Genomic DNA, 22345 nt, shown 5'->3' on the forward strand with positions numbered 1-22345 from the left:
GTGTTGAGTTAGCATATGCAAGAAATCAGATAGTGCTACTGGTGGAGTCATAAACGATTCTGTGATGCAGAGGACCTTTATTGCAAAATTATAAAAATCCCACCCTTGCACATGTTTTGTGTGTGTGTGTGTGTGTGTATATATATATATATATATATATATATATATATATATATATATATATGTATATATATGTATGTATGTTTTTTTTTTTAACATTGTACAGTATTTTACCCTGAAGTACATACAGTATCAGCAAATTCATACATGCAGAACCAGGGAAGCTATAATAACTGGAAAACATAAAATCTCGACGTTTATCTTGACAAAAGTACAGGAGGCCTTAGTTCCCTGAGTTAGTAATAAAAATCCCTATGAAGGGAGCTCATTTTAGCAATTGGCATCATCATGATCATCATCCTGTATTGTGTTAGACAACACTTAAATCTACCATACAAGCTTTAATGGGGAATCAAACAGGTCAAACCTTTTGTGCAATCTTGCGAAACAGCCAATAATAAGAGGTACCTTTGAATTGTTTTAAATGTTAAGAACAAATTAAAGCTATACACTACTCACACAGGCACTTTTGCAGTCAGAGATCCATAACAATATTTGCCCTATTGCTTAAAATTGGATCTCATTGGATTATGCATGTGTACCTACTGATGTCTACCCCCAGTGAGGTTTCTATTCAGAAAAAAACATGTCATGCAGATAAAAGGCATGTGTATAAGAAGATAATCATTCCATTGTTAAAAAAAAAAAAAAAAAACCCACCCCAAATAGAAGTTCTATGTATTTAGTTATAGTGCAGTGCAGGTAGGATTACTGTATAGCTATATACAACATTATCAATACAAAAGACCAATGCCCATTCATGGCTTCTTATAAGCAAAGTGTTCATGTCGGTGACATCTTGGAACGGAATCCACTATTGAAACACGGCAACAGGGGTCACCCAAAGTTCTGCTGGCTCTCAGGTCAGAGAGTATCAGTCACGGTTCTCAGACTCGGGATAGCTGCCTTTGGTCTCAGCACCACCAAAATTCCAGTGCACACCTGGTCCATGCATGTGTACTCGTCAAGTTATTGGGAGCCCTTGTCAATCAACCAGGATATGTCTCCAGTCCTGCATCAGACATACATACGGTATAATGCAGTTACATGATGGCCATCTTGGGAAACATCCCTGATAGTATCTCCAGTAATGGCAACTTGATTGCTTGTTCATACTACGATCCTCCCAATGTTTGTGAGGGCAATTCTAGAAATTGAAAAAAAAAAAAAAAAAACATTTTGGTTGCTTTTTGCTTAGTGTGACCACCTGACTTTGAACAAAGAACCTTTCACTTGTACGGTGTATGAGGATTCTATGTGACGGTAGAGTGGGATGACCTTGACAAATACTATATAATAAGTACTTATTTGTATTAGGTTTGCCTTCTTCCTGTTTGAGTCGGTCCTTCTATGCATAAGAAAGTTCTCTTGTTTTGTTTCCTCGCGCTCTCTCATAGACCTAGCCTGCCTTTACACTTGTGTCTTTTGAAGCTTCACATGTAATGAAACCAAAAATTTGTTTTCCTCACTATTTTCCTAAACTCGCCTAAGATTCTAAAAATTCCACAAGCCAAACGCAAAACAAACTTTTGCAGTGCAATATTCAGTTTTATTCTAAACTTCAAGATTGTATTAAACTGTACATATTAAAAATTAGTAACAAAATAATAGAGTAAGTGCTACTTATATATAATATACGTGTATACAGTTAAATAGCATCATAAATAAAAAAAAAAATTATAAAGGAAATTTAAATTGCATTTACCTTTGAGGAACGATGATTTGAGCTATTTAAGGCTATAATCCCTAGCGAGGGTAGCCTAGCCTAGCCTTCTTTGTATTTCTTGATTATCTCCAGCTTCGTTTCCATACTAATCATCTTCTTACTTCTCCTTCTTACATCACTAGCAATCTTGGGACCCATGGATAACTAATTCAAGTTAGAATTAAGCACTAAAATGCACAATAAATACAATATTGTGAGCACTCACACCAGATCAAGTCTTTAGCATATGAGGGCCAGCATTTTTGGCATTTTCACTCACCTTTTCAAGGCCAACACAATAATGTCTGCTATGTCTATGTAAATACGAGTGCTATCGTATGAAAGACTGATTTCCATTCCTTACTTTGAATTGCATGTGGATAATAGCTGTGTTATAAGTGTGGAAACACTGCCGTCCAATGGTCACAGTTATCACGACAGGGGTCAATTGGCTTATATGAGGCAAGCATCAGTCAAATGTGTCAGCTCCTCTCCATAAAAAAAATGATTTGACCAGAGTTTTATTATTTATTGTTATAATTTTAAAAGAAGAAATTCTTGTCCATGGCACATTGTTTTTATGATTTGTTACGATGCAATTGGAGGGCCTGAGTCATGCAACATAAACTACGGTGAATCTAAAATTTCTCAACAAGTCAGCTGCAGTCCTCTCTCGGTCATATGATGATCACAAGCTGTTGTGTGCTTCAGTGCAATATTTGTCATGTTTCCCTTTAAAACTGTACAGAACATAAAGATTATTGTAATCACGACCAGGTTTAAGTCTCGGAGGGCGACTTACTCCACATCTCGTTTCTTAATCGTCTTTCCTGATCCTAAGACCTCAGCCACTCGGGACACAATGGGATCATAGTTCATGCTGGCCACCGCCACCACCTCCTCGCCCCTGTCCAAGATCCAGTTGAGGTATAAAAAAAACAAACAAACAATAATAATGTTAATGTGCCAACAAATTCCAATGTATATTTTGATAAAATTAAGTTGTGAAGAAAACATAATTATTGAATTTGGAAAATAATACAGAGGACACATTATAAAATTAAAGCTTGAATTCATCCAGCAACAAACTAATTTTTCCAAACCCACATTGTGTGTTGCTTAAAAAAAAAAAACTACCGCTAAATATCACACACTTGCCTCGTGTAAAACGCGACAAATCTCAGTTCATCAAGATCACCTTGAATGATGACATCATCAAATCCGTCGCCATAACCTTGAAAAAAAAGACAATAATAATCAGCCTTCCTCCGGAATTTTTCATCCGCACAGTATACAGCTTGGTCCGTGTGGTTCCTTACACAATAACTATACCTGCATAGCGTATGGTCTTCCCAAACATGGCAGACCAGAAGTAAGGCACTGTTTTCACCTCGGTGACTCTGCCCACCATGTTGAGAGCTGCTACTCTTCCTGTCGTGAGTGAGGAAAAAAAAGAAATCCGTTTTGGTTTACCCAACACACCAGGTTAAAACAACCATGACAAACTCACCATGCACGTGAGCCATTTGCCAATGAGGGATGTTAACCTTCTTATTGTTGCGCGCCGTGAAAGGAAAGGTCACCACGTCGCCCCCAGCAAAGACCCCATCCATGTTTGTCTGCATCATCTCAGAGACAGCAACAATAGATATCCATTTGACCTTCAAATAACACCTTCATAATGGCACCAATAGTGTGAAGGTAGAAGAGAGAATTTTATGTAGAGCATAACTGCGGCCCAATTTCAAAGTTCCACAGGCCTGCAGCTTCTGGCACAAAATGAATAATGTGTGCCACTGTCATCCTAGTTTTTCTTTTCAAGGATTTCAGTACCAAAAATCACTACCAGATAGCGCTGTAACGATGATCAGCTGTCATGATATTATCACAATATGGAACTCACGGTACCGTAATTATCATGATATCTCAAAAAGCTCCCTATACTGTTCAGTCTGCAAAAAGGGGTGTGGCGGGCTGACGGATATCTGACATAATGTATATCCTGACGATTAAAGAGGAATAAAAATTGCAATTCCGACATTTTTAATTGGCCATTATTTTTTTAGCGTTCCGTCGACAAAACGGACATCCGTTGGCGCCGGGCTGTCAGTGCGCACGCACCCCTGGATAAAATGCCTGCAAGAGCACTGTACTGAATGCTCGATAACATGTGGAAATTTCAGGCACACCGTGATGGAAGCCAACGTTATCAAAACTTCACTTCAGTGTGGCAAAATACCTTATTGACAGTGATGAAGCCCTTTGAGTCCATGTGGATGCCGCTCTGTTTCAAGAAACCTGTTGCGGGAACACATCCTGCAGGAGAGAAGAGGAGTAAGCTCACTATGACACAAGTGTCATGTTTTCCATTTTCAACATGTCACTTTTCCCACGTCTGGAAGAACAGCATTTGTCCAAATACGAGAAAAGAGGTGAATTTTTCATCCCGAAACTACTCTTTGTTATACTGTACTGCGCAATTTTTTTTGCCCAGCTGCCTCTGGCTTGGAAAAATTTGTTAGTACGGTAATTCTTAACAGCTTAACATTACATCTAAAATGAATATGGATTGGATGCGCCCTGAAATATTTCACAAGAGAAAGCAAGGAGAAATTTGACTCGCTCACCTGCTCCAATGACACAGACATCTGCTCGTAGGACTTTCCCGCTTTTCAATACCACCTCCTTCAGCTGAATGAACGAAAATACAATGCTTTGTTTATGATCGTCTTTTAATAAGTAGAATTGGCAAGCATTTTTTTTTTTTTTTGGTGAACATGGAATACATTCGCAAAACCTAAAAAGTAATTCTATTTGAATAATTCTCTTCTCTTCCAAAGTAGATCCGCAACGACCTATCACAGCTAAGCTTGTGAACATCACATGACCTAATTCACAAAAACAGCTAAGCCATGATTGGTCAATCCTGAGTCCTAAGCAACTGTGACGAGATTTTCCGCTGACAGCAAGTGGCCGCACCCAGAGACGGATTGGAAGTTGTTTTTTGCAGCTTTTTTCCTATTGGACTAGCACACCGCGTAACTGCTAACTAAGTTAGTTTTCATGTACAATTAATGCCTTTAAAGATACATTTTGGCCTGCTGTCAACTGACAATGGCATCACCTTTACTCAAGGCTGGAATGATGGCTCATATCATGTTCATGACCTGTTATTGGTGATCCGCGCACGTGATGTCCGTTTAAGATAAGTGACGTGTGACTAGCGCAGCTGAGCATCATGCTGTGTCCCTCACTTTGCGAATACCTGTCCATGATGGCCAATCATCTCGGACACCTCATTCAGCATGTAGAACTTCACCCCGTTTGCTTCAAAGAGCTGCAGGGAGGATCGACGTCAACATAACTCGGAAAACAAGCGCGGCCGTTTGTTTTCAGTCGGCGGCGCCGATATACCTTCATTATGGCTTTCCCTACTTTCTCACCGAGGGCTTTTTTAAATGGGACTGACTCGAACCCAATGATGGAAACGGAGTGGGCCTTGTCAGTTAGAGCGGCAGCCACCTCCATACCTGAAATGACCACAGCGCATGCATAAAAAGAAGTTTGCGAAAGACAGTGTTGTTGCTGTAGCTTTTGCATTAGCCAACTGCAAAACCACCAAATTGCTAGCCAATAATTTGATGTCTATATATATATATATATATATATATATATATATATATATATATATATATATATATATATATTTTTTTTTTTTTTTTTTTTTTTTTTTACCGACAAAAGATGTTCCCACAATCACAGCGTTCTTGTTGTTGGCCAGTCTGGCTATGCTGTTAGCGTCCTCGGGCGTCCGGAGGTGAAAAACATTCCGAACGTCCCCACCCTTGTAGTTCAGAAGCTTGGGTCTTCAAAACAGGAAATTAAAAACATGAGATTATTACGAACCGAAGACAAAAGACAAGGGATTCTTTTTGGCTAACTTGTTGCCTGTAGCGATGAAGAGTTTTCTGTACTCCATCCGCAAGCCTTCTTCAAAGATGACTGAGCGAGTCTTCACATCTATTGCCACAACCTGCAGACAATACAACACAGGTTCCAAATTAGAGGAGTGCAAACCTAAATGCATGAAGATAAAAATGACGTTTATATGCCCCGTGTTGAGAAGCTGTCCGGCGATGTCCAAAAACAGAAGTCGCATTAACCGGTTTCTTGTTTTTTTTTTTCGAAGCCTCGAAATAAAACTGAGATGAAAAGTAATCAGATTTATTTAGTGTAGTTCTACAATTTCACCAATGCCATGAAACACCATCGTACAGCACGATTTCGGGATGCGCAGCGGAGAAATAAAAATTAAATCATAAAGGCTCATTATTAGTCTACTTAGTAATTTTGATACTAAGCCAAAATAGCTAATATAGATACTTACAGTATGTGTTGCCTTTATTCTAAGGCTTCTACTGTAATAGGCTTTCCATTTTTTGCGGCTCCAGATAGATTTTTTTTTTTTTTTTATCCTCTTTACACATTTTAAGTTGCTGACTAGTGGACCGTTAAATGTAATTAAGTAAAATATTGAAGTCATTTTACCCCCATCATTCTTGTTATATGTCCGCTTTTCTAAATTGTTAGGAAGCTGACCTTATTTAGACATTTGCAGTTATTAACGTTTAACCCATTGATGGACTTTTTCTGCCTGAGTTGTTCGATTGAATAGTTAGATTGCATAGTTAGCCGCTAGCGCTAACACTGGAGACTAGTGTTGCATCATATGATGACAGCGTGATTGATTAGCATCTGATATTATGCATACACAGAATATTCGTTTTCATTGCTGCACTGACGATATTGCAGTTTTAGAAGTCACGGTTATTCAAAATCGTCCAAGTCTGTCAAAAATAATATGTTTAGCAATCTTAGCCAGATCAATGTACAGTAGTGTTACTGATCGCTGGCCAATGTAATGCAATCGGTTGTGATTTACTATTTCAAACAGCTAATCTCACCAGCTCTCACCTCTTTCTCTGTGAGCAATTCAATGTCGTGATCCTGCAGGAAGTCCATGGAGCGCAACCTCAGCTGTTCTGCTGTGCTGTCTAGGGACTGAGGGGCAGTACATTAGTGCTGAATGCCTCCACCAGATAAAAAAGTATTTGTGAAAGGATGAACTTCTTCTCCCACAATTTGGGAGTCCAACAAAAACAATCTGGGAATGTTATCAAGGTCATCATGTCAAAAAAAACAACAACACACAATGTACTAGAGAGCAATTTGTGCATGGGCCAGCTCTCTCGACCGTCGAGGGTCTGTGTACAAACCTTACTCAGTTTAGGCCTGTCATAAGGAAGATGTCTGTCCATGGTGCATATTACGACGCGGTCAGTGAACCCCTCTTGCCTCAGTGTCTCTGCACACACAAGACCTGCTGGACCTGCACACACGTAGACCGCCCTTTGTGTAAGCGCCGCACTTGGACTGCAGTGGCTCAATCAATCAATGACATGTGATCGGAATTAGAATATTATGGGGAACCTCATTTATTTCACTGGCCCGATTTAAAAAGTGTCCCCCAGGACGGGAATCGTGGTGTCACTGTTTTAAATGACTTTCATGAAGCTTACACCTAATGGAAAATCAAAAATCATGACGTCCTAAAAAAAATACAATGTCATAAAACCATCAAATAGGTTAAGAAATTAGATAAGACTTGGTGTGTTTAACAAACCAGTGCCGTGTAATGAGTTTTACTCTTTGAATTACTTTCGAGAAGCATAATGCACTTCTCCGATGCCACGCATATGACCCTGAGTGGGCGTAGTACAAGGGTGATATAAGTGCAATCTGACGGGACACTTTATAAATAGCGGATCTTCGGAACTCTTAAGTGGGAACACCCGTGAGGTCGCACGCTTTGGAATGCAAACAAAAATATCAATTGTGGCTCGAAAGTTTGGACAGAGTTTGACCCTCCGTCACAGCTGACGTCAAAGTGAGACATCAGCGCATCTCATGAGATCTCTGTTCGGCAGGCATCACACCATTTACCCTGCATGTTTTGCTTATGATTTTGGTGACTTTTCCAAAAGAAAGATCACTTTTGACAAGAGACTGAAATACTGCACGTGACGTAATGTAAATTGCGTATTCAAATCGGTAAGACTTCAGGAGCTGAATTATTACAAAAGCGAGAAACACATTTCATTACAACACAGAATTAGTAGAAATACATTTGTTGTGTTTCTTTTTCTGGGCACATTTCATGCCGCAACTCCAGAAGATAGAATGTGTAACATAATCAGTTTTATTTCTGGCTTGTCTGCCTGCCTGGAAATTGTATCACGAATGACAATGTGCATCAGCATGAAACTTGTCAGTATTTTGCTTAGGAGTCAGTGTAACGCAGTTCAGCAACGGTTGATTTTGTGTTCCAATGAATTTGCTCTTAATTTGAAAAGAAAAATGAACTGTTTTTTTGAAATTCTGAAAAGAATTGAATTACATTTGTCGATACATGCATAAAGCCAGTTAAAAAAAATGTCATGAGCGCTCAAAGTGCTTTCACGCACCAATATTTTAGAACTGCCGCTTTAGTACAATACTCACAAAAAGATAGGAGCATTTAACTTTGGGCTGAAATTTCAGAGGATGAACCGAATGTTCCCCATAATATTTAGTGGGGAATTCAATGTGGCCTTCTCTAAATCTTTGAATACATGTGTCCAACTGTTTGATGTTTTTTTTTTTCATTCAATCGTAGAAAGAGGAAGAAAAGAGCACGACATACTGACCTGACCCAATAATTAAAACATTTGTGAAGGCTGTGCTGGAGTTAATGACCGCAGAACATCTTGCCATGGCCTTTGACCGTTTCTGCAACTGAAGAGCCTGGAAAAGTTTAAAAGCTCTCACTCCGTTTGTTTAGCGTAGTGAATTAGTTTGTCATTTGCGAGTTTACCTGCTTGTTTGCTCGGATGATGACCTTGTCCTTTTCAACTCTGACCTGAAGCGTGCAAACACATGTGAGCTTGGTGCTCTGAGAAGGCAGGGAATGTGTTCAGAGGTCGGGAAGGTCACCTGGAAGGTCGGCAGGCTGTCCAGCCCGGGGAAGTCTTCGATGTCGCCTGTTGCGATGTTGAAACAAGCGCCGTGCCAGGGACAGCGCACGTGTCCTTTTGACAGCACACCTTGCACCACACCATGCATTTTACGCTCAAAGAAAGGAAGTCAAGACGTATCGTACCGAACATTATTTACCTTTGACGAGCGGTGCGCCGTAATGTGGGCATTTGTGACCCATTGCCGAGAACTCGCCATGTTCTTTAATCAACAGCGCTCTGCCGCTTCCTAAGTCAACTTCTCGCATCCTGGAACATGAGATTCATTTCGATTCTTTTTTTTTTGTTCCTCCAATACGTACGACAAGTCAAATTCTTTCAGTTACAAATGTTTTGGGCTAGCTATACAGTTGGACATTTGCAGGTCAGCAGTAGACACCTGGTATATTTTTTTTCACAAACATCTGGAGTTGCAGTACAATATTTCACAGGTGCAAAGCTCAGTACACATGCGCACAACTTGGAGGTGTCAAATTAGAGCGTGGGCCGTGGGGCCATAAGGCTTTCTGTTTTTCGTCCCATGACCACCTTCGGGTTTGGGGTCGAAAAACCTTTTCAAGAACATACTTCACATGTGCAAATACTGTATTGCACATTTTTGACTATCATGCATCTAAACTGAACAATAGAGTAAATTTGGGGGAATTGTCGGATTTTTTTCCTGGAAATGTTCTTGCACGTTTCACGTTCATTTTAAACGAGTTCTTCATCAGCGTTTTTCCACAATTTTGAAGGGGTTTGTTTGTATTTTTTTTCTTTAAGATTACTCAAAGGGCCTCTGAAGTGCCGTCAGCTTTTGGATCATTGCTCTAGTGTCAAATTATTGTCAAAAATGTTGATATGTGATTTGAAACTGCATAGGCAAGCATTTTATACTGTGTTGAGAACATGAGTTGAATTTTTTTTGTCAAAAATTAATCGTCATCTGTGAAAATGTTAATTTGCGTTCGTAAGACTTTTGAGCATATTTGCTACTGTTTATCCTTTTGGATAAATTTGGTACAAAATCATGATAACAATTAAGAAACACTTTACACACATTCTCGTTCCATAATTAGTCCTAAATGAAAAACACATTACGGAATAAGGGACACATAAGGTCATATAAATGTTAGTGTTGTTGAATGCTTAAATAATCAGAACTTTTTGTTTATATAGACTGGGTAGGATTCTGAAAAATGTTTAAAAAATATTTAAAGAAAATGAAGAAGGGAAAAACACATAGCAGTAGTTTTAACACTGCTTGCAAGTAATTCTTAGCCGTTGGCAATCCAATTTTGAACCCGCTGCTTGTCACTGGGAATCTCGCAGAGCAAGCCGGACAGAAACCTGCAGCATCGCTTGAGATGATTATCAAAGGTGCCGCACTATCCCCATTTTGAATGTGTGAAGTACAGCGCGTCTCATCGGTCAACACTGGTAACGTCATAACATTGGCGATTGCCGCACATTTCCAGCGTATCAAAAGCCATTGTTGTAAAGTTATACAGTATATTTTTTGCCCTTTTAAAAAAATTATAGCTAATTCATAGCGAGCCAAGGTAAAAAATGATTCCCGGCAACTTTTTGTGCGCCATGGTTACGGCACGGGACATAAGATTTCTTTTGCTCACTGTCCATTTTCCAGGTCTTTGACATGGCAGACGGAAGCCTCCACATAGTCCCGTGATTTGTGGTAAGCTTGAAGCAAGGTGGAGTCGTCGTCCGAGCTGTGTCCCAGGGCCCCGTTTGGTCTGCAGTCTGCAAAGGGGCTCGCTTTACCATTAGGTGAAAGGCCATCCGCCTCTTTTTCGTTTTCCAGGAGAGAGAGTTCCACTTTGACTTCAACTGCACAACACAAACATTGTGGTTTCACTCGATTTAACCGGTACGTTTTCAGAAATACCGAAAAGTGTGGCTGACCAAGTAACGGTGCATTCGAGTAACTTTTTTTGTCCTCTCTCATCAGACTAGCGGCTTTCAGCTAAGAGGGGCCGTCTGGATGCAAATAAAGGACAAATGAAATCTGACATCTCCACAAGTGGAACAAATGAAAGAAGGAAAAAGGTGAACGGACTCATTCAAAGGGCAAACTTGCCTACTTTCTTTGTTTTTCTTTTAGTTGGCTGTCGTTACGAATTTCTTAATGATACATCTGAAAATTGAGTCCAATTATTTTAATTAGTCATTATAATGATCATTCTTATCAATCATTTGAAGTGTTTTGCATCAAAATCTGTAAGTCATTTATGTTTCATACTCACAATTAGAGTCTTTATAATGATCACATTAACAGATGTGTTTAAAGTAACCGTCTTATTTCTTCCCTTTTAAAAAAGGGACACAACAAAGACAACAGATTAAATAAACGTAATAATTGAATCAGCACAGATGAGAAGACATTTTTAATTTACCTGCTTAACAGGCACACACTTTAACATACTTTTAATTTCACCTGATGTGCAACTTTGGGTTTACTGCACACAAAAATTATAGTTCTAATTATGTGCTTTTTCAATGCAGCAGGCTGTATCTGTTTGGCTGGAAAATGTGCTGATTGTCCAGGTCTTACCAAGTAATCTGGCTGGAATTTTCTCCCACTGAGTAAGTCTTAATTAAATCTAATGGAAAAACATAATAGTGTGAGCAAAAAAAAAAAAAAAAAAAGAAGTCTTACTAGCGATAAAGGGAATCTCTTGAGGCTGATGACCGTATCGTGTTTCTATTCATATTTGATCAAATTAGGTCAAACGAAGGTTTTTTTTGTCAATAAGGACTTGTTTCCCATTCAATGTCAGCTCTCTTTACCTGATGTTTAATGCAAAAGCTCAACTGTACACGGTGCTATTATCACCTAAAATGATGCACCCTCATCTTCCGATCGGGGCAGAAACACACAAATGCAAGCACACACAATATCACATTTTCATATTCATGTATATGTAATCCCTCTTGAGTACCGTGGCACAACAGCATTAAAATTCCTCCTCCGTCATACACACAATACTGCAGGCAGAGTAGGTTGTACATAAAAGGATGCACACAACCCCAAATGAAGGCGGTTTTTAGTATTCCTAAAAATGACACGAAATGGAAAGAATGCCTGCCTGCAGCAACTCAAACAGAGAAACTTCATGTACTATTTTAATATTTGGCACAAATATGTATCAAATTGACTCGTAACAAACTGCAAAAAGACAATGAAATCAGCTGCGTTCAGCAACGTTCGCTCTTCATCTATCAGTGTCAACTGCTCCAAGTACCTTTGCTTGTCTCAGCACCAAAGGGGATAATAACTCTAACTAGGCCAAATTCAGCATTATTGTGCCTTTAGCAGTGCAATGACATGTAGTCCGCTAGTGTCATGCTGAGGGTGTGTGTGATGGGATTGAATTCCAGTTTTGTTCATGTTTTCTTTACCTTTGTGTTAGTGTCTTATTAGTGTGATTGTGTCCACCTGTCCTTGTCAAAATCCCCTTTGTGTTAACCTATCAGGTTCCTGCGCCAATTGTTTCTTATTCAGGTGTTCCTTGTTGCCTAATTAGTTGAAATGTATTTAATTTCCTGTTTAGTTTTACTTCTTGTCGGATCATGTCAAGTCATGTCTACCCGCCGATTGTATTTTGTCATGTTTTCCCGCCTGCCTCTCTTTGTAGTTTTTCCTGTACTGTTTTCCTCACATCCTGGCTCTGTTTACTCTTTTTGTTTGCCTCTGAGCTTCCCTGCAATTGGGTCCACAATCCCCATATATTTTGTATGTATATATTTTGGTGGTCTTAAAGTCTTGCACATCTATTTATAGTGGAATTTATATTAGCGTAAAATTTTCCTTTTCCTCCCTGTACAGTTGCACGGAACTTCATAGTTAAGGACAAAGCAAAAAGGTTGTGTATTAGTTTGTTGATTTGTAATTCCAATAATTTAAAACAGAGGTTTAGGTGTAAGATATACTCTGTGAGAAAAATTAAACCATACATTGGTAGGAACATTGAAAAATCTGTGGACATTATACCCAGAATTTGCACTGTAATGAGAAGTAATGAATTACTGAATAGAAACTGCAATCAAACCTGATGTTTATCTGACGAGATATATTGCAGTTTTCTGTACTGCTTGTCCCATTTACGCTCTGAAAATAATCGAGTCCATTTTCCAAAAAGTCGGTTACATTCGACCAGTCCAATCTGTACTTCTGTGTACGAGCCAGTGCTTTAAGTGGCCTCGGATGCAGCGCGGCGGTGTACCAGCATCTCTCGATTTTGGCTTCTAGCTCACCCGGACATTTTACAACATACCGGGGTTTGACATGAGCCAAAATAGTACCCTCTTCTTGTTTTGTTTCTCTTGCACTTTGTACGACTCATATGACTCCTTCAGTAATTTGGTTACAAGTTAAGAAACATAAAGATAAATAGAAATTTAAGAATGTAGGAAGTCTCGGGTGCTAGCTGCTGACGTCTCGCCATGCGCAGGAGACATCAACGCATTCGGACATTTGAAACTCAAGCAGGATTTATTTATCATTTATTTGTCTATCACAGAGTAATTTATTGATACATTTACTTCATGATCTGCTGTTACCCATTTCCTAATTCACCTGGCAACAGTCGAATAAAGAAATGAGACTACCAGCACTTTTTTTCCATCAGCTCACAGCACCGGTCCGACCGACAATCCTTTGATTAAAGCGACCAAAGTAGAATAGTCATATTTTTAGCCAATGTGTGATCTGGCAACCAATACAAAGTTGGTCATTATGTGCAAGATATTGATTAATTTAACTAAAGCCATTTACACCTAAGGACAATTTCGAGCGTTCGGTTTCCCTACCATTCATGCTATTGTAATGTGGGAGGATTAGGCGCAGGCTGGAATGCGTAGCCTGGATTCAAACATCGATTATCTGTCTGTATTGTGGTGGACACTACCCGGTCGGCTACCCTGCCACGTAGATTTGAGAACATAATATAATACATGTAAATTAGCAAGCAGTTACAAAGGCATCGCATATAATATTAAAATGGACTGCAGGTACCCTTTCTGTAAATCCCTGTTTTGACCTTGCAAATAAAGAAAGACTTTTTGGTCACCTGGTTTGGGTTTGGAGAAGCATCCTCCCATGTTGGGCTCAGGATTGATGGAAAGCAAGGGAGAGGGGGGGAGGGGGGGAGAGAGAGAGATGAGGGGAGGTGAGCCTGGATCAGTTCCTCAACCTTCAAGATCCTTGGTGGAAGTAATGTCACAGAAATGGAGGAATGAAAATCTTTAGGTCCACAATTGTCAGTCCCTCCACATTATCTGCGCAGACAAAAGAGTATCACGTCAACAGCGTGCACAGTCAAACGCGTATTTACACTTTTTCTTCACTTGTGACACGATATCAACAAGATACTAATAATTTTCCTACACGGAGGAAGTTTCTTTGCATTATTTGCTTGTGACTAGAGGTTTCAAAAAACAGATTAATTGTACTCAAGTCAGTTAAAGCGTTTTTTTTTTTTTGTCGTTGTTTTCATAAATTGTCTGATTCAAATTGTTATTCTCCAACTTTATTCTTTCTGTATGCTGACCGGTCAATTTTTATGCATCAGACATCTTGTGCTTGAATTGTTGGGGGTCTTTGCCAAACTAAACTTGAGAACACCTCCTACTTGAGCAAGTCTGCGATGGGCGGGATGGACAATGGTTGATTTTAATGTTATTTTCTAATTATTTGGCAATCGGCTAAAGAAAACAGCACCATTTCTCCTGGTGGTCGAAAGTAAAGGTTGCAGGCAGGACTTGGACCTTGTTTCAAATATAGCAAAAGGTAAATTGATACAACTGCATCTGTTCAAGAAAATTAATGAAGCCGTATTTTCTTGTTATTTCAATCCTATGAGCTGCCACAATAACACAATATCCAGATTTTAAAACAGTGGTTCATCTTTAATCGAAGAAAATTTTAGGTGAGATTCGTGTGCGATTAATCCGATCAATTGAATAGCGCTCGTAATTAAGATTGACAGCACTAGTTATGACATATTTTGCTGGTGACAAGTATAGTCGTGGCAGCGGGAGTCGTAATATTCATGACGTCACTCCAAAAAGAATCCTTCAAAGTCAGACAGCTTTTCATTGAAAAACATAATGTTGTCATTTGTTCCCAAGTTATCGTAAAGTGCATATGTCACCTGCCGTCAAGTTTTATTCAATTTAGCTATTTTTACTGTGCCATATTTCGACACCTTTCAGCCACGACGACCAGAATGATGTCCAAACAATGATATGCGTATGAATGTGACAGCATGACACTGCACATTACATCTCTTCAGTTAAAGTTTGCTTTGTTGATGCTTGTAAAAAATGAAAGCAAGCGTGCTAATTGACAACATTAGTCCACACATGGTTCCCTTTGTTCATGCATAGCGCATGAGGAAAGTGTTAAATATTAACGGCCCTCCGACACCTATTAACTTTCTCGTCACAGTGCGCATCAAAGGAAAGCGAGGGGCCCCTTGAGTTTCAAAATCTCTGTTTTGTTGCCACGTCGCACTCCCATCTCTAGCAGCTCTGGTATTTGAGCCTCGCAGGCGTACAGTGACTCCCCGCCGAGCCCGTGAGCGCGGGCGGGCCGGCGTGTGGCGTCGTCCGACAAGCAGCCGTCCATTAGCGACTTCTACTTGAGAAGTAAAAACCAAAAGAGCTACTTGCTATTCCGATCACATCTTAATGTCCTGGAACTTCGGGGAAGGAGAAAAAAAAAAGTGTGCGGAGCTGAATGCGTGTGTACGCTGCAAAGTTCCAAATGAGAAGTGGAAAGATCCCCACTGTGACTGGCCTCTCTTGCATTTGAGACGCAGTCATGGACATCAACTTTGCAAAGTTACTTGCTCGTGATCCATGTCTTAATTACTGCAGCACTTTTACGCTAAATTCACCAAAAAGATAGACGTTGTACATTTTACAGTGTAGCTGTTATTTACAACTGTATTTAATGAGGGGAAATCAGTTAGATTGAAGCCATTAATCTTTACCTTTTGTAATTAACGACCATTCCGTGGGTTGCTGCCTTTCTACACTTGCTGAATGCTCAATTACGAAAATTGAGATGGATTTTCTTTGATGCTGTGAAACCCGAACTTTCCCATCAGGGACAAATGAATTGAGCCTTATTGTATCTGATCTGTTATGTGTATTCTGTATATCTTTTAGCAATTAACTTTGGCAATCACCACCTTTTTTTTTTTAAAGCTGACAGAAGAAGATGACAGATCAGGATCATATATTGTGACCTGGATATTTGACCTTGAACATTTGAAACTGTTGATCGTGAATGTTTTTGAGAATGAGAATGAATGAGTGTAGAGAATTCATAAAGTCCCCTTCAAAAAAAAAAAAAAAATGTTGGTGTAACTTTTTATCACACAAGAAGTGATGTGGCCCAGAGACATATACATCAATGTTGCAGCCGGCGCGGAAACTGCGGAGGAGCCCGTAAAAAAAAAAAAAAAAAAAAAAAAACAGTCCAGAACTATCTTGTAGATTAAAAAAGCTTGGTACAGGATAGTCAAGCTGTGTGGCTGTTAAGGGAGGAAGAAACGCTAAATTGTCCAAATCCTGATCATGGCACCTGTCAGTCACAATGAATTTGACGTGCATAGCAAGTGAATGCAATTGCTGATCACTTTTAAGATCAACAAACTCAAACAAAAAAAAACAGCCCATGTTTAGGATGGCTCTCATAGCCTCATTTACTGACTTCACATAAGGGTCAGTGACAGAGACTCTCTACACTTCACTTTTATCCAATGTGCTTGTGCAGAATTTCAAGGACTATACAGCGATGTACAGTACTATCAGAGCAGCTATCGACTCTCTGAACTGTATGTTCACCAACGTATGACTAAAACCTGACTTGCCTTTCCGAAATTTAACGAGGTGGTCATCTGTTGCTGTAATGAAGGCAAGGCGTACTGTATAGAGAGATGGATGAATTTGACTTTTGTTTTGTACGCACACTCTTGAAACAGTTGGGTCAAAAACAAACCCAATTATGGATTAAAAAAAAAAGACAAACCCAATATCTGAGTAAATATAACTGAACTTTATGGTTAGTTTCATATCAAAATGATCCCTTTTTTCAGCATAATTTTGCACAAAAACAATGACCCAAATATTCCGTCAGTCTTTTTTTTGTAAGAGTTGTTTGACATTTACTCTTTGGCCTTGGTCTAAAGCACATTTTTTCCTAATTGTTTGACACAAAAACAACCCCAAAAAGAGAAAATGGAGTCAAATTCACACAAATATTTGGTCAGTTTTTTTGGCTTATAATTTTTTTTAATAATTTTTTTTAAGAGTACATGAACTTCTTTGACATTAATTCTTGGGTCATTTTAAAATTTTAAAGCGCCGGTACTAGAAATGTAAATAAAAATATTAAAGCAACAACTGTAAATGCCCAAAATAACTCTTCCTTATGCCGCATCAATGGCTCTTTGTTTGACCATTTAGGATGGCTTGTCCAGCACTTGTTACTATTACGGAAAACCAAAACACCCGGATGTTCTAGTGAGCCTGAGATATTTTGCTCCAAAGCAAAGTAGGTTAAGCAGATTTGTTCATCACAACATATGACGCAAATGGCGCTTGCTGGCTGCTGGCTGTTGGCTGTTGGCAATGCTAATAATTCAGCCTGAAAAGTCACTTTCATTCATTTGCCGCCTTCAGGAATGTCGGGGGAGAATTAGTAGCTTGGTGGCCCGATCCATAACCTGACTGCGACCAAGAAAAGCAGGAATGTTGAGCACCGGCAAGCTAAGCGGAATGTCCATAATTTCAAACAGGACTTCAATATTTGTAGGCTACACATGACAAATGCTTAATTGTTGTTATTTATACGACCAAGCGCTTGCTAAATGGCTGATCACCCCCGATTGCCCTAATCAACTGTTGAGCCAAAGTGCTCTGATCTTACCACGCTGTCAGAGGTTATCTGCTTGGTTTGCTGAGAGCTTTTAAACAAGACAGACGGAGGAATGACTAGTTCATCAAAGACATTTTACCTTCAAATCATAGCTTGTCAGGACACCTCTCACGTTATATTCACTCCAGCGTCAATGCTAATGTTCCTCTTCGTAATTGTGTTTAGTTCTGCTTGTGCAAAAAGTACAGTTGGGTTTATCTTAGATATGATTGTTCAGCATACTTTTTCAACTTGTCTTTTTCCTTTGATTTTAGATAGTGGATATTCATCTAGACCGGCACACCCAAACTTTTTTGCCCCGAGATCTACTTCTTGAAAACGAATGTCCTTAGACACTTTTATTTTGAAGTTCCTTCCAGAAGCAAGGTCGTGACAATGGTGTATTTCTTGATCACCTTTACCTTCCATTATGAGCGGCATTCAATATAAACGACGCTGTGTGAAATCATTAATTAATTCAATTCCAGATGGAACTCCAAAGATTGGGAAAAATAAGACCCGTACGCCGCTACTTTGCGGGAGTAGACCGAAAGTGAGCAAGGAGATAGAGAGAAAATCGATTTTTTTTTTCAACACACAAGTGAATAGTCTGAACGAACTTTGGATGAAAATGAGGAAGCTGAACCAATCACTCTTTGACAATGTACAAAAAAACTTGTCTATTACAGTTTAATGAGCAACCTTGGGGCAATTTTTGCAGATCACTTTAACAATCTACAAGCATAACTTGTTAAATGTTAATAGCAACCGACAAGTCATACATGTTTTCTTATTTACACGCGGATTCTTTGAAGATGCTTAGCTTATCTTCAACAAATAATAAACTCTCTGTGATGTAATGGAAAAGGAAAATGTGACATTTTAAGACTCCATTCTGCCCCCATGCAACTATTTGATTAGACACACACACATGCGTACAAGTTCTCCGGCCTTTAAAAGAGTTTCTGTGGAACCAAGAACTCACCCATGCTTCATTTACCCATTTCACACCCGAGTGTAAAAAAAGAAAAAAAAAAATGATCATGAAAATGTGTCAAGCTGAGCTTACCAAATAGAGCTGTGGTCAAGGAGCAGGTGCATGCAGCGGTGCAATGCAGAGCACACTAACATATTTGCACCGGTCCCCCTATAATCCACTTCCTCTGTGGGACTGCTTCTTCTCCACTGGAGAATTCCTAGTCTGTGTGTCCCTCTCGACGCAGCACAGTCTCTGTTGTGTGTGTGTGTGTGTGTGCGTGTGTGCGTGTGTGCGCGCAGCCCTCCAACTGCAGCAGCAGACTGAGCCGACCGGTCGTGGGAGTTGCTCTCTCGCTGGCCGAGCCTGCAAATGCAGCACAAAAGACCTTTGCCAGTTTCTTAGCTGTATGCAGTATTGATGGAGTTGCTGAGGGGATGCTAACGCAGCACGAATTCGCAGCGTGCCCTCCACCTCCCTCCTCTCTTCCCGTTCCCAAACATACACTCTCTCTCGCTCTCTTTTTGCTGGCTTTTTCAGATCTTCCTCTCAGTCTCGCCTTTAGCTGGTAAGGGCTCGTTTTGCTTGATGAGCTGTGAAAAAAGTTAGTCGTTCCCGTCTCGATTTCTGTGTTTTTCATATATTTATCACCCACAAGCGTTTCATTTCAGCAAATCAATATTAATATCACACTGAGATAATCCAAGGATATGTGAATGCGATTTCTAAAAATACATACACGTTTAAAACTCGGTGAAGAAGTAATGGCCCCCTGAACTTAATAGCCACCTTTGGCAGCAATAGCTGAAATCAAACATTTGCAGTAATCGGTGATGAAAATTTTCACGCAGCTGTGGAGGAAATTTGGACCGCTTTTCGCAATTGTTTCGACTCTGCCGTTTCGGAAGGTTTTCGTGCGTAAATTTCTCGTTTAAGGCCGCCTCACAGCCCCCTCACAGCCCCTCAATTTAAATTCGGACTTTGACTTATTTGCCTTATTTTTGGTCTTTCTGAACTCTTCTGAGGTGGACTTGTTGGTGTGCCATTTTTTTTACACCAGTAGTAATGGGGTGCGCACCTTCACACCTTCGAAAAAATTCCAAGTACTAGTTATCAGCCCGCCAATTTTTCTACAAAGGTCACGCTTTTTGGCAAAAATGAGACAAACCTTTGTGGTTTTTTTCGTGACAGCAGTATTTTTCACCTGGGAACCCGGTACATTAGGGGCCCATTGATACCATTTTTGGCCAAAAATCCTCATCAGGAGGAAGACTCACCACTCTCAGAGGGTGGACGATGTGACGGGCATCTTGCAAAGCGCCCCATGCACAGCATGACTCCTCAAGCGCTTTGATGAACCGGACAACAGGACTGTCTTCACAGCATGAGGAGATCCCACTCCAAGATGAGTAACCCATCTGAAGTTTTGGGAGGGAGTACACACCAGAGCTTCTGGACAGGCACATTGGGAGGACCATGCAGAAACACCTGAGAGAGGGCCTTGCAAAGATCAACAGCAGCCAACTTCCTGGGAAGTTGAAGGTGTGGTGTTGGATTGGATTAGATTAGATTAGATTCGTCTATCAGGTCACACTTTTTCATGCAGCCACTAAATATTGGAGGCACCAATATAGTATTCACAGCTGGACAGCATCTCGAATACATCAAGAAGTAGTTGGGCCTGCACCGCAGTTTCTCAGACAGCGGCTTCACCTTCTGCAACTCCCCCTGAAGTCCATCAGCATAGGCTACAAGGCAGGAGAAGACTCACCTCATCATTGAGCTGGGGCAGTCCAGAGACGAAACAGGGACGAAGCAGTGACGGAAGTGGACCAAGTCATCTCCAGGCTGCAAGATAAGGAGATCCTGGGAAGAGTCCCAACCAGACGGGCGGGGTGAGGCTGGGGGCAACCAGTCCAGTTGTGGACCAAAGGTACAAAGGAGCAAAGGAAATGTCGCGGGACCACGACCTCATCAAGAATGTGTCCCAGGGGAAACAGGGAGCTTGGACTTGCTTGGAGGATACCATCCACAGAATAGTTACATGGGCCAACATGTGGCGAACGCCTCGGTCTCGGCTCGATTTCCTCCCGAGGGCAGCATACGACACCGTTCCATGCTCCCTGATATCTCTTTAGATATGATCCTTGAGCGTCTCAACTCGAAACGATCAGCGTTTGTTCTCAGCTTACACTTGATGTGACCATGTCAAAGTGAGCATGATATTTAACCCCCCCAGTTGCCCCCGATGTTGTGCAATTAGTTGGAGACCGTGTCTTTGGCCTTTTGAGTATGTTAGGGGGTCAAAAGGTGAAGGTTTGTCCAGCTATAACCTAATTACCACACACTCGCATTCCTTCTCAGGAACATTTGTGAGGTTAAAGACCACTGATCTTGATGTACTGTACAATTTCTGGTGGCGTCCGTCCCAAAGGTGTTCCATGGGGTTAAGGTCAGGTTCTTCCTCACTAAACTCACCCAAGCATGCTTTCTGATTCAATTTCAAGCTGACTTTCCCTGACTGGGTATAAAAAAAGGACAACTGTGCTTTCTGAACTTGTTCCCATGCATGCTGCTGTGCATAACAAATTGAAAGTTGACTCATTTGTGATATATTTTTTTCAATGATTTTACCATTGGTAGTTTTGATTTTTTTTCAATCCCAGTGTGAATGATATTTACTGGGAAAAAAAAGTGCATTTATGTGAACATAGTGTAATGATCTCTGAGACAAGGGCACTGACGGCTCCATGCAAATTCTTCTGACATAGGAGGAAGACGAAGGTGCAGCAAGACAACAGCTCAGCGCCTAGGCTGCCACTTTAATCAAGATTGCTTTGAGTCAAGAAAATATGTAAACTACATGCAGCATCAGCTGCCGCGAGCTCGGAGTGATCCTGAGAGTGTTTCCCCCGCATTAAAGAAACAAGGAAGGCCAGATTGATATCTTGTCACTTGATGCACGTCACTGTGTGGCATTTTGTGAATTCTAATCATCACAACAGAGTAGTGTACATTAATGACCCCATTCTGTGGCTTTGCCAAGGCCCTCCCCTCACTGCCACCTGCCCTCAAGAAATTCAATATGGTATCACTGCAGCTGTGGAATGCAGCACATAAAAAACAGGGCTCCTGGCAGCACTTACATTAGATGGATGAAACTATCATTCTAAGTTGACCTCTGCATTTCTATCTATCTATCTATCTATCTATCTATCTATCTATCTATCTATCTATCTATCTATCTATCTATCTATCTATCTATCTATCTATCTATCTATCTATCTATCTATCTATCTATCTATCTATCTATCTATTTATCTACACACACACACACACATATATATATATATATATATATATACACACACACGCACACACACACTAGTACGGAGGAAAAAAAATGTGACTTTGTGGGATTTAATGACATGTCCCATTTCATGTGCCTCTCAGTGACAGTTTTATATGTAATATGATTCAAGAACTGTACATTTTCAAAAGGAACGATTTGACGATTGAGCGGCAGATAATACGACATGGTACCT

The 22345-nt window shown here is 40.2% G+C and overlaps 2 protein-coding genes across 5 annotated transcripts in view; one reads left to right on the forward strand and one right to left on the reverse strand.

Annotated features, from left to right (window-relative positions):
* LOC148429817 (uncharacterized) overlaps window positions 1-22118 on the forward strand; it is a 35544-nt gene extending 13426 nt beyond the window's left edge. Inside the window, exons 13-17 of one of the 3 annotated variants that reach the window (XR_015865846.1) lie at window positions 10526-10573; window positions 10700-10765; window positions 10847-10944; window positions 11401-11481; window positions 21572-22118. The gene's annotated coding sequence lies outside the window, so the exon portion shown is untranslated. Of the gene's footprint in view, window positions 1-4008; window positions 4131-10525; window positions 10574-10699; window positions 10766-10846; window positions 10945-11400; window positions 11482-21571 lie in introns of those variants that run through there. The other 2 variants (XR_015865847.1, XR_015865852.1) reach the window with 2 other exon arrangements.
* Window positions 4-19204, reverse strand: aifm3 (AIF family member 3). 2 transcript variants are annotated; one of them, XM_088416639.1, is made up of 20 exons: window positions 18894-19204; window positions 13968-14175; window positions 10512-10725; window positions 9038-9147; window positions 8858-8967; window positions 8739-8783; window positions 8572-8668; window positions 7102-7214; window positions 6800-6886; window positions 5767-5858; window positions 5561-5691; window positions 5240-5355; window positions 5091-5162; window positions 4453-4516; window positions 4065-4141; window positions 3336-3444; window positions 3158-3256; window positions 2984-3059; window positions 2628-2732; window positions 4-1132 (listed from the first exon to the last, which is right to left on the reverse strand). In XM_088416639.1, the coding sequence occupies exons 2-20, from the start codon at window positions 13996-13998 to the stop codon at window positions 1090-1092; spliced, it is 1791 nt and encodes a 596-aa protein (XP_088272765.1). In that variant the 5' UTR covers window positions 13999-14175; window positions 18894-19204; the 3' UTR covers window positions 4-1089. The 2 variants fall into 2 exon arrangements, with proteins under 2 accessions (XP_088272765.1, XP_088272755.1); XM_088416629.1 differs by having other exon boundaries at window positions 3336-3453; window positions 18894-19203.
* Window positions 22119-22345: the final 227 nt, after the last annotated feature.

The sequence above is a fragment of the Hippichthys cyanospilos genome, chromosome 1, assembly GCF_059441005.1.
Source record: "Hippichthys cyanospilos isolate Australia breed blue-spotted pipefish chromosome 1, RoL_Hcya_1.0, whole genome shotgun sequence".
Taxonomy (NCBI): Eukaryota; Metazoa; Chordata; class Actinopteri; order Syngnathiformes; family Syngnathidae; genus Hippichthys; species Hippichthys cyanospilos.